This window comes from Culex pipiens, chromosome 1, assembly GCF_016801865.2.
Source record: "Culex pipiens pallens isolate TS chromosome 1, TS_CPP_V2, whole genome shotgun sequence".
NCBI classification, from domain to species: domain Eukaryota; kingdom Metazoa; phylum Arthropoda; class Insecta; order Diptera; family Culicidae; genus Culex; species Culex pipiens.
In genome coordinates, this window is record NC_068937.1 from 62,890,255 (window position 1) to 62,902,402 (window position 12,148).

The window sequence follows — 12,148 nt, forward strand, 5'->3', positions numbered from 1 at the left end:
ACGGATGAGCGACCAGCAGACGCCCACGGGAGTGTCGACCGGAATTACGAGGAGGAACATTCTCGACGCTCTGACGGGGTCGAAAGGAAGCGTGGTGAAAACCGTCGCCCAGCAGAAAGCCGACCAAGAAGCCCAGCAGAAGAAGCGCAGGATGGAGAAGAACTTGGAAGCGTTGGAGGATCGGCGGGACATGCTCGTCGAGAAGTTGGAGCGGATGAAAGGTTCGCTGGAGGAAGTGACGGTGAGTGTCCACCTGCTTAAGCTCTACGAGGAGACGCTGCGGCGTAGCGCGGACGATTACGACAAAAACTACTCCGACATCATCGTCCTGCTGCCAAAGGAAAAGAGAGCCGAGCAGCGTGGGAAGTACGCGGCGTTTGAAAAGCTGCACAGTACCGTGTACGAAAAGTTGCAAACGAGGATCGCCGAGTCGGAGCTCACCACGAAGCTGTTGGAACTGCCGAAGGCACCCGCCGCCGCAGTTGCCCCTCCACAACCTGTCTACATCCAAGCCCCAGCGCCAGTCCCGCACCTGCAAGCTCCGTTCCCTACCTTCAACGGCAAACCGGAGAGCTGGTACAGTTTCAAGAACCTGTTCCAGAGCATTATGTCTCGCTACACGAACGACCCCCCAGCCATGAAGATTCTGTACCTCCGGAATGCGCTCGTTGACGACGCCAAGGACAAGATCGACCAGGACGTCGTAAATAATAACGATTACGACGCGGCCTGGAGGATTCTGGAGGACGAATACGAGGACAAACGCCTCATTCTGGACACGCACATCGACGCCATTCTGGATTGCCCGAAAGTCGCCAAGGAGAGTCGCGGCAAGTCCATCTCCAACCTAGTCGAGGTGTGTGCGAAGCACAGCGAAGCTTTGGCTGGTCACGGGTATCCAGTCGAAGGGCTAGCCGAGCTAGTGATGGTGAACGTGATCTACAAGAAGCTCGACAAGGAGACGCAAGAGCAGTGGGAGCTGAAGATCGGCAGCGGAGCGTTGCCAGACTTCGTGGAGTTCATGGAGTTCCTGCGGGAACGTGGGCGTGTTCTGCAGCGCACAAATCGCTCCCAGCAGCAACCGGTGCAGCAGTCAACAGTGGCCCCAAGCAAGCAACGCCAAGCGTTCGGACAGAAGTCCCAGCCCCTGCTCAAGTCGTTCGTGCAGGCCACAACGGAAGTGTGTGGCCACTGCAAAGAGGATCACCCGATCTACCGGTGCTCGACGTTCAGAGACCTGAGCGTACCGGAGCGCAAGTCCGTTGCCACCAAGGCAAACTTGTGTTACAACTGCTTGAAGGCGAGACACCGGGTGAGTGATTGCGAATCCAAGACTCTGTGCAAGGTGCAAGGCTGCGGCCGCAAGCACCACAGTCTCCTGCACGACAGTGGCACCCGAAGCAATCAAGGTCAAGTGAAGAAGGAAGAATCGAGCCAGTGCCTGCCAGTGGCATCCTCGGTTCCAGCGGGCGGTCCAGCAACCGCTCCAGTGCAGCAGAGCAGCGCGGTGTCCCTCTGTGCAAACGTCGGTGGTGCGAAGCACCAAGTGCTGCTGTCGACGGCGGAGGTGATGGTGATCGGCCAAGCCGATTCCACTGTCAAGTGTCGGGCGCTGTTGGACTCGGGGTCTGACAGCAACATTATCACCGAGAAGTTGGCGAACAAGCTTAAGCTGAAGATGGATCGCGTGGACTTACCGGTGAGCGGCTTGAACGACATCCAGACCCGAGTGAAGTACGTGCTGTCCACGAAGATCAACTCCTGCGTGAACGCCTTCGCCTCACCCGTGTTGGATTTCCTGGTCGTACCACGCATCACGTCGAACCTTCCCGTGGTTGAGATCGACGTCGCATCCTGGCCCCTGCCGCCAGGACTGCAACTAGCTGACCCAAAGTTCCACACCCCTGGAGAGATTGACCTTATCATCGGCAACGAAATCTTCTTTGATTTGGTCAAGAGCGGTCGCGTCAAGATCGGCCGCAACGCGCCAACACTGGCCGAGACGGAACTCGGATGGGTCCTAGGAGGAGCGGTACCGACCAGAAAGGCCAAGCCATGCCCGCGTGTGTGCCAACTGAACCACTTCGAGGAGGAGCTGAACAAGACGATGGTGAAGTTTTGGGAGATCGAGTGCGTCCACCCAGAGACCGACCTGACCGTAGCTGAGGCTGCCGTCGAGGAACACTTCCAGCGCACCCACTCTCGAGACGCCGAAGGCCGGTTCGTCGTCCGGCTTCCTTTCAACAACCAGAAGAGTCAACTGGGCGACTCGTACAACAACGCGCGGAAGCGCTTGGACAAGTTGATGATCTCGTTGGCCAGGAACCCAGCCAAGCGTGTCGAGTATTCCGCGTTCTTAACCGAATATCTCACACTGGGCCACATGAAGGAAGTGCAACACGTGAACGACGGAGGTTACTACATCCCACACCACGCGGTGTACAAGGCCTCAAGTTCGACCACCAAGACAAGAGTCGTTTTCGACGCTTCGGCGAAGACCACGTCTGGTCTGTCGCTGAACGATACTCTGGATGTTGGGCCCACAGTGCAAAACGACCTTCTGTCGATCATCCTGAAGTTCTGCACCCACCCGGTCGTGCTGACTGCCGACATCCCAAAAATGTACCGGCAGGTCAGGCTGCACCAAGACGACTGCAAATATCAACGGATTTTGTGGTTGGATGACGACAGACAGTTGAAGGTTTACGAGTTGCAGACGGTGACATACGGCCTCGCCAGCTCACCTCACCACGCAACAAGGGCATTGGTTCAACTGGCCACGGATGAAGGCAAGGATCTCCCGCTAGCGGCGCGCGTGGTCAAGCGGGACAGCTACGTCGATGACTTCCTGACCGGTGGCTCGTCAGTCGCCGAAGTTGTCCAAATCTACGAAGAACTGACGGAGCTGCTGCGCCGAGGAGGGTTCGGCGTCCACAAGTTCTGCTCGAACAGCACCGAGGTGCTACGAGCGATCCCAGCTGAGCTGCACGAGAAGCAGGTTGATTTCGGGGAGTCCGATGTCAACAACACAATCAAAACCCTCGGACTCATTTGGAACCCGCTCGAGGACTACTTTGTCTTCCGAGTGCCCCGACCCATCAACGAGGAATGGACAAAACGAATCGTGCTGTCGGAGATCTCCAGCCTGTTCGACCCCTGCGGCTTCCTGGGGCCGATAATCACGCTGTGCAAGCTGGTGATGCAAGACGTCTGGGTTCGTGCGCTAACCTGGGACCAACCACTTCCGATCGAGCTTTCACTGCGGTGGAGGCTGATTCGAGTGCAACTGCCAGCTATCAGCAAGATGCGGAAGAAGCGATGCCTGATCGCCCCGGATGCGGTGAACGTGCAACTCCACGGCTTTTCGGACGCCTCGAAGCGAGCATACGGTGGTGTGCTGTACATCCGGAGCGTCAACAAGCGCGGCGAGATTAGCGTGTGCCGAGCTGCCAGCAAATCAAGAGTGGCTCCACTCAAGGAGCAAACAATCCCCCGGCTGGAAGCGTGCGGCGCAAAACTGTTGGCGGAGTTGACTCAAAAGGTCATGGCCGCCCTGGAAGTTCCATTCGACGACGTGGTGCTTCACTGCGACTCCAAGATCGTTCTGTGCTGGCTCAAAAAACCTCCATCGGCACTGAAGCAGTTCGTGTCGAACCGTGTAGCCGCAATTCAGAAGTTGACTCGAGAGTTCACGTGGCGTTTCATCCGATCGGAACACAACCCAGCCGATGTGCTCTCCCGGGGAGCGCTGCCGGAAGACCTGCTGGAGCACGAGCTTTGGGAGGACGGCGCACCTGAGTTGTGGGAACACCAGCTACCCGAGGACCTGTCCGAGCCGTTCGACGAGTCCCAACTACCAGAACTCAAGCCGGCGATCGTCCTGACGATCGTCAACCCGAAACCAGCGATCGACTTTACGAGATGCAGCAACTACCGACGACTGCAGCGGTCGTGGGTGTACGTCGAGCGCTACATCAACCTGGCGGTGCACAAGCGGCGCGAAACATCTGGCATCTCGGCGGACGAGGTGGCCCGAGCAGAGAAAACCATCCTTGCGGTGGTTCAAAAGCAAGCATTCGGTGACCTGTTGAAGCTGCTGCGGTCGAACTCCAACAAGCAACACTCGTGGTCCAATCTGGCGCCGTTCCTTGGAGAGGACGGTCTCATCCGAGTCGGTGGCCGTTTGAAGTATTCAGCGATACCCTACGACGGCAAGCATCAGGTGCTCCTACCTGACGGCCACCACGTCACGAAGATCCTGGTTCGCAAGCTGCACGAAGAGAACTTCCACGTTGGCCAAAACGGACTGTTGGCCATCGTTCGCGAACGCTACTGGCCCTTGCGAGCAGGTCTGCTGATCAAACAAGTCGTTACGAAGTGCCAAATCTGTCGCAGACAGAACCCAAAGCCTGGTAGTCAGTTCATGGGCAACCTACCTGGATACCGGATCAACCCCGCGCCACCTTTCTCCAAGGTGGGCATCGACTACGCTGGTCCGTTCATGCTGAAGACCGGAGGACGAGGATCAAGGCTGCAGAAGGCGTACGTGGTCGTCTTCGTATGCATGGTGGTGAAGGCCATCCATTTCGAGCTCGTGACCAACCTCTCAACCGACAACTTCATCGCCGCGCTGCAGCGATTCGCTAGCCGACGTGGGCTCCCCAGCGACATCCATTCGGACAACGCCACTTGCTTCGCCGGTGGCAACAACGAACTTGCGGCCCTTCGAGAACTGTTCAACAGTCAACTGCACAAGAACAAGCTGGAGGAGTTTTGCAGTCTCAAGGGCATCCGCTGGCACTTCATTCCACCGAGAAGCCCCCACTTCGGAGGGATTTGGGAGGCGGGAGTGAAGTCCATGAAGCACCACATGAAGCGGGTCATCGGCGAGACCAAGCTCACGTACGAGGAGATGACGACGTTCCTGGCACAGACGGAGGCCATCCTCAACTCCCGGCCCCTGTGCCCGATGTCTGAAGACCCGAACGATTTGACGGTGATGACGCCGTCGCACTTCCTGATCAGCCGGTCTGGAGTGGCTCTACCGGAACCGTCGTACGCGGATGAGAAGGTCGGACGTCTCAGCAGATGGCAGCACATCCAGTACATGCAGCAACACTTTTGGAGAAGATGGTCTGGCGAGTACCTCCATCAGCTGCAAGGACGACCGAAGTGGAACGCTGGAGTGAAGGAGTTCAAGGTTGGTGAGCTGGTCCTGCTGATCGATGAGAACTTGCCTCCGCAGCAGTGGCGGCGCGGACGGACCCCGGAGAAGACGGCGCTGTCAGAGTGGTGACAGTAAAAACTGCAACGAGCGAGTTCAAGCGAGCAATCACCAAGGTTGCTTTGATGCCTTCGGTTGAGCCTGACGCCTCAACGGGGGGAGAATGTTTGGGCACACTGCCCAAGGAAAAGTAGATTTTTTGTTTTGTTTGCACCTGCCCTTCTGGCAACCCTGTAAGCAGAGAAAAAAAACAGAATAAACCGAACCTTTGTTAAGAGAAGTCGCGCGGTGTTTTTCTCCCGTCAGAACCCCTCCATTTTCTCGCGAATTTCAAAAGTGTTAAACTGAGCTATCGAACACATTCGTTCGTAACTTAGCGAACAATACATTCTCATTATACCGTCATCAGGGGTGTCATTGGGTCATCCAATAAACCAAATATCCAGTTTTTGAACCGCCTTGAGTCAGGGGTATTAAAAAACACCCAAAAAACAAATACTGAAAATTTGGTTTATTGGACCTTTTCAAAAAAGCTACAGATATGTTCAAAGCATTTTGCCCAAATTTGTATGGACACATGGAATCAATTGACAAAATTTTATCTAAATCTTAATAACATACACAAATTAACTTATTAATGAATATTATGAATCACCAAATATTAGTTTAGGGTAACTTGAAATGTTATAAATAAAAAACGACAATTTAAAATATATTTTGGAGGAATTTATTAGATATTTAAATTATAAAAAAATGTGTTTGAAACTTCTCGCTTCTTTTTAAGTTTACCGGAATTCAAGGGGAATAAACTAGAAAGTCCCAAAAATTACATGCAGTTTGAGGTCTATAAAAAAGCTGTTCGGTGTAGAATTTTACATGAGAATCTACATTGATTGGATAGTTTTTCGAAAAAATAAAATTCAACTTTTGATCAAATTTTAAAACAATAAATAAATTAACAGCTCAACCTCCCGGTACTCAATTCGAGTCAGTAAACTCTAGTTTTTAATTTTTCAGCAATATGTTATTCGAATCATTTCTGGAGTTCATGTTTGGTCACGAATAATTGATTACTGAGCACTAAGCAATAGCAATAACACGCAATAAAATGAGGCATATTTGAATCAACAAAACAGCAACAAAAAAAACATAAAAGTTCTCATCTTTATATGTTCTCATAATAAATTAGTGATTTCTAGAATTAAGGGCTTGTTCTCGATTTCGTCAAATAATCCACAATTTGTCGGTTTTGAAAATGACCACCCTTTAGTAACAATATTCTCTTTCTCTATCTCAATCTAATTTCGCCACAGTGAGCAAAGCTACGAGAAGCAGTTCCTGAAGGATTTCATTTACGTCGCGGCGGGTTCCCCCGGGGCTCGGCTGGCCGCCTGGCTTCAGCCCGAATCTCGGCTGGACCCGAACAAGTGCGAGATCAAAATGTCGCAAGAACCGCTGCGTTGCGGTTGGCCTTCGCATTTCATAATCGAAACACGTGACCAGTACGGCGACGAGATCTTCGTACCGGGAATTAAGGTAAGTGGCGTTGGACCGTTGAACGTGGGGGTGTCTCAGTTTGGCCAATCTCTGCGTTTTTTTGTTCTCCAGATCGAAGTGAAAGCCTCCCTCGGCAGCAACCTTATCTCGGAGGGCAATCGGAAGATGCACATGAAGTCACGCAATGACTCACTGTATCTGGGCGGGGCCGCGCTGCCTCCGAAAATCGGCTACGAGTGCACCTTTAAGGAGAAGGAAAAGAGCTGCCTAAAGGCAATTACCGCAATGAAACCGTATCAGCCGTACTCGTTCGAAGAGTTGCGTTACTGTAACACGATCCAAAGCAAAACCACCGAGATCCTGACCGCAAACGATCTGGGCAACAACACGTACGGGGTGTTCTGGACACCGAGCGTTCCCGGGAACTATAGTCTGACCATCACGATCGATGGGGTTTGCGTGGAGGAAATCTATCGCGTCGACGTGATTGATGCCGGACTGCCGCCGTTGTCGCAGGAAACCACACTGAAGAAGGTGCAGCCGCCGACCAAGCTGAGGAAGTTTATCGCGAAAAATTCGGCCGGATTGCGCGTCCGGTTGCACCCAACGCTGCAGTCGGACCAGATTGGGATAGTGAAGCTGAACGGTATCGTCTCCTACATCGACGAGGTGGTTTTTCTTGATTATACCTGTTTTGTGATGTTTTGCTTCATCTAATGTGTTGAGGGTATTTTGCAAATGAGATTAGATCATCCTATTTATTGCTTCTTTTTTTTTAATTTGACAGTATTTCAAACTTACCATCAAATTTGAGTCATTTTGATCTGCTAGTTTATTCAAAACCCTTTTTTTATTTAATTTACTTAAGGTTCGATCGGAAAGAGGCAATAGAGTTTGTTGTTTCATGATATTTTACTTTCTGATAATCATCCATATGAGAATGCTCAGCAGGACAAAGGAGAGGGAGCGTTTTCTTGGGACTTTTCTTCACCCTTATGGCTTGCTTTCGCTGCCGCTGCTGCCCATTTGATTTTTTTCTTGACTGGTTCCTCCCGATGTGCGTATACCGCTTACGCATGAATACATGCAAACAAAATGCTATAAAAGCAGATTACGTTGCTGCTATAAAAGCTTATGCTAACGAGCTTAGTGCTGCCATCTTTTAGACATTTGAAGAATCATCTCAAAAAGCACTGCGTTGTTATTTTTGGGGTGTGCAAAATTTATTTATTTTTCTTTTGTACATGCTTTTCGTGTACACGTTTTCTCATACAATATTATATGCTTTTGCTCACAAAGGTGATGTGCATGCTTCTGCATGCGATTTTACACATACATTTTTTACTATGTAGGATGTCAAATAATGGCGTAAATTTATCAATTTCACCTGATTTTGCCATTCCGAACACTTTGCGAAATGCGACAATTCGACGCCAACATTTCAAAAAGCATCATGTACAAACCATGCGTTTTGAGAAAAACGCATTTGAATGTTTAGCATCCATTTTCAATTTCCATTTTAATATAAAAGCAAAATAAGATGTTCTAATGATAACAAACGATGAAAAACGTTGCTTTTATTGATACTTGATTATCCAAATTCAATAAAACATTATTTCCGTAATTTTATTTGAGAAAAACAAACATAACTTCTTTTGAAATCACCAACGTCTATATCACCCTGCTGTCATTGAGGGGGACGCTTTGTTATGATTCGGTTTCTTCGCCGAATGTACATGGCGCTTTGTTCATGTTGCTTTTTTTTTCGTCACGAGGTTCATGTAGTCTTTTGTTTGACAGGTTGACAGGGCTATATAAACAGGGACTGCTGATGGCAGAGATTTTGTTTATGTTACTTTATTTAAAATCATTATTAAACAGACTTTACTGAAGTAACTTTTGCTCATTTTTGGTGGAAAGGTAGCTTATTATGAGTACTTTCAGAATATGCAATAACCCAGAAAGTGTCAAAATGTACATGATGCCTTCTGAAATGTTACCGTCGAATTATGCGTAGAATGACAGAAAAGGGTGGAACAATTTCAATCCCGGGTTTTCTCAGTTACATGTTTTCGAACATGGGACTGGGACAATTTTGAGTAGAACGGCAGTTCAGTACTCATCACCAGTTGTACCTTACTGATTTTGGCTTAATGTAACAGGTTTTCATATTAGTATGCAAAATAATTTGCAAATTATTTTTGCGATGTGCAAGTTTTTGTTGGTGAGATCACTGATGATATTCACAGTTTTTGATTATAATTACTTAGGCAAACATGTTGGCTTGGTTCCTAATCCATGCGTACAAAATTTAAATCTATCTTGATAATTAATTTGCAAATTTACTCAGCAAACCCAGAAGACGAAACAAACACAGATTCTTCATTAGCAAGTTTTGCTCAACCTGGTCCAACCAACATTTTACAGATGGAAAACGACGATGGTTTGTGGGTGCGGCTATCGACGGAATCAATCCGTGAGCATTGCACCTCCAGCTGGTTCCCAACGGAAGCGTGGTGCCTGCAGTACAACCAGCACCTGGGCAAGACACTCCTACATCCGATCCTGGAGTCCAGCTCAACCAAAGCTTTGATGGAACAGGTAGATCAAAGCAGTCCCTCAACTTCTGATGCAAATGAAGAAAATGAGAATACCATTGATTATTTTGATTTTATGAAGACGGATTGTCCCACCGACGAGGCGTCATCCGCAAACGATGGCGAGGAACTGGTCGCCGCCGCTAAGCTACTCCAGATCACAGAGCAACCTCCGACAACAGATGAAAGTCCAGCCAATGCGGCGGCGGCTGCGGCCGCGGCGGCAAACATTAACATTGCCAACTTGAACCAAAGCAATATTGGTGCCGCAATCGCGGGCGTTGTTGGCGGCGGGGCCAAAAAGATGCAAGCCCTCCAGAAGTGGCTCAAGGGGGACAGCTTCGAGGAGAATGAATCTCCCCGGAAGCGCAAAAGTGAGGGTCACGATCCGAGAAGTCTGGGAAATCGATCCTTTGACCGCAGCCGAAGCGTTAGCCCGGAGATCTTTTCACGTAACATATGTTTAATACAAATCGCTGAAATATTTGCTACCATTTTTCAATATTTTAGTGAGGAGGTGTGACTCATCCAGTAGTAACAAATCCGATACCTCAAAGAATTTGCAGTACAAAAGTGTATCGAAATCGGATGGCAGTATGGATGTAAATATTGTAATAGTAGTAAACACACCAGTTTTCTTAATTTACGTCATTTCCTCCTCAGGACCGCAAATCTCCAGAAAATCTCGCCGCCCCGGATGGAAATTTCTCCGCCAGCATTCCGCCGTTCAACAGCAAATCGCTGAAAATCGAGTCCAAAGAACTGCCCAAACGTGCTCTCTCGCCGTCGATCGCCGAAACTCTCCGCGCCGTATTTTCCGCCTTTCTCTGGCATGAAGGACTCGTCCACGACGCCATGGCCTGCGCGTCCTTCCTCAAGTTTCATCCCAGCATTTCGAAAAAGGAAAGCGAGAATATGCCCGTTGGAAATCCACACGAGCATCTCCTGACTAGGGAGCAGAAGGTGTTGCAGCGTCACTCGGTTGAGATTTCGAATGCCGGGACTTATTTGAACATTCGACCTTCGACGCTGGAAACGCTGGCCAAGATTGGAAACTGTTGCGTGCACAACAGAAAGTTGCGCAATCGAAATGCGGACATTTTCTCTTCTAAAGATGGCGAATATCCACAACCAAGTGCGCTGCCTCCCGCGTTACGGTGCCTCGTGTACGTCTGGGATCAGCTTTGCTGCAATTTCATACACTTGGTGGAGACCAACTCCAATGATAAGGAAAATGATTTGTAAGTATAGGATTCGCGTTATCTTACCCTCTAAGATCCACTAGTAACTTTACTTCGATTCATCCTTTGCAGTAGCTCGCTCAAGTCGAACAAATCGACTGAGGAAAAATCGGCCAACAATCCGAAAGCCGCAAACCAGAAAAAGGTCGAGGACGGCTGTTGGTGCGAGTTGTGTGACGTTTTCCTGCCGATTCCGGTTACGTATCACATGAGGATCGTGCATCCAGGCTGTGGCAAGTACGCCAAAGGAAAGGGTTACAACTCAATTGGCGTGTACTGCGAGGGATGGGCCGGTAACTGCGGCGACGGTGGCCAGGGCGTATCCAGCTGGTATCTCATGTGTGAAAAGTGTAGACAAAAGTTCGTTTACTAGGGTTAATCTGCGAGACACGATTTGTAACTCATTGCCTCTATTTTAGATATGTCAACACAGCTAAAGTGTCGAACAATGTCAACTTTAACGGTGCGAATCAAACAGTTGGAAAGGGGGAAGGTGGTTCCAACATTTTGCTAGGTTTTGGAGCGGAATCCACAATTCCATCAGAGCTTTTTACCATAATGAAGGAGAATTCTTTTTTCCTGCTCGAACTGAACTCTTACAACGGAGGTAGGTGGAACTTAGTCACAACTGTGTTACAGAAAACCCCATTACCATTAAGTTGTAGGGCTTATCAACAAATCCGCAAACGGCACTTCAGATGCAGCTGCAGTTCATGAACAATCAACCAGCAGCAGATATAAGAACGTTGATTTGAATGATTCGTACGATTCGAGCTATTACTTTGACGATAAAAACATTCACTGGAGTGGTGGTGGTAAGTTATCAGAATTGCATGAAATTTGTTTCCGGAAGCGCATAAATCCTGTTTCGGGGAACAACTTTGCAGAAGAGTGCGAAGAAATTCGTCCATTCTGATGAATTTTAGTTTGGAATGAAGTCTTTTCTGAGGTAGTACTGCCAGAATAACTTGAAAAGAAGTCTCATTTAATAAATAGTAATACCTCCTAACACTTTTCGGTACCTGTAACACGATTTATACACTCAAAAAAAAAAGCAAAGCAATCCACTTTAACGACCCCCGGGTCTTTTGTGGTCTCTGTTGCAAGTTTCTGCTCATTTCGAGGCGTCCGAAGGTTATGTGTGGTGACGCTGGTGAGTCACTCAAAACTTCTTTTACGCTAATGGACCGACGTTTTACTTCCCCATCCGATAGAAGGCGTGATCAGGCAAATCTCGTGTAGTCTGGTAGGTCGTCGTAGTAGGCTTGTCTCATGAAACATTAGATCCTTAGTCGAAGGTTCGATGGCAAGTCAATAGGGTCTTAAAGCCCTATTTGAATTTTTACCGGTTAAAACACAATCAAAAACCATCTCTGATCAGTTTTTTTTTTCATTTTAATGCAAAAAATAAATGAATTGACAACATTTTATCGATGGATCAACTGTCAAGAAGGACCGCGAAGGTAATTTTTCAAAATTGATTTAAAAATCCATTTTAAATCCTTTGCATACAAAGGGTGATTGTACTCAGAAAAATAAGCTTTATCGTTGTGAACAATAATATTTACAAATTTAAGCTTCATTTTAGG

The 12,148-nt window shown here is 48.6% G+C and overlaps 1 protein-coding gene across 3 annotated transcripts in view; it reads left to right on the top strand.

Annotated features, from left to right (window-relative positions):
• Nucleotides 1–12,148, top strand: part of LOC120418076 (E3 ubiquitin-protein ligase highwire-like) — a 76,294-nt gene that overhangs the window by 42,659 nt on the left and 21,487 nt on the right. Inside the window, exons 20-27 of one of the 3 annotated variants that reach the window (XM_039580333.2) lie at nt 6,538–7,390; nt 9,149–9,322; nt 9,401–9,770; nt 9,829–9,920; nt 9,982–10,559; nt 10,632–10,919; nt 10,979–11,166; nt 11,225–11,374. In XM_039580333.2, the coding sequence (XP_039436267.2) occupies nt 6,538–7,390; nt 9,149–9,322; nt 9,401–9,770; nt 9,829–9,920; nt 9,982–10,559; nt 10,632–10,919; nt 10,979–11,166; nt 11,225–11,374 (2,693 nt within the window). Of the gene's footprint in view, nt 1–6,537; nt 7,391–9,148; nt 9,771–9,828; nt 9,921–9,981; nt 10,560–10,631; nt 10,920–10,978; nt 11,167–11,224; nt 11,375–12,148 lie in introns of all 3 variants that reach the window. The other 2 variants (XM_052708341.1, XM_052708339.1) reach the window with 2 other exon arrangements.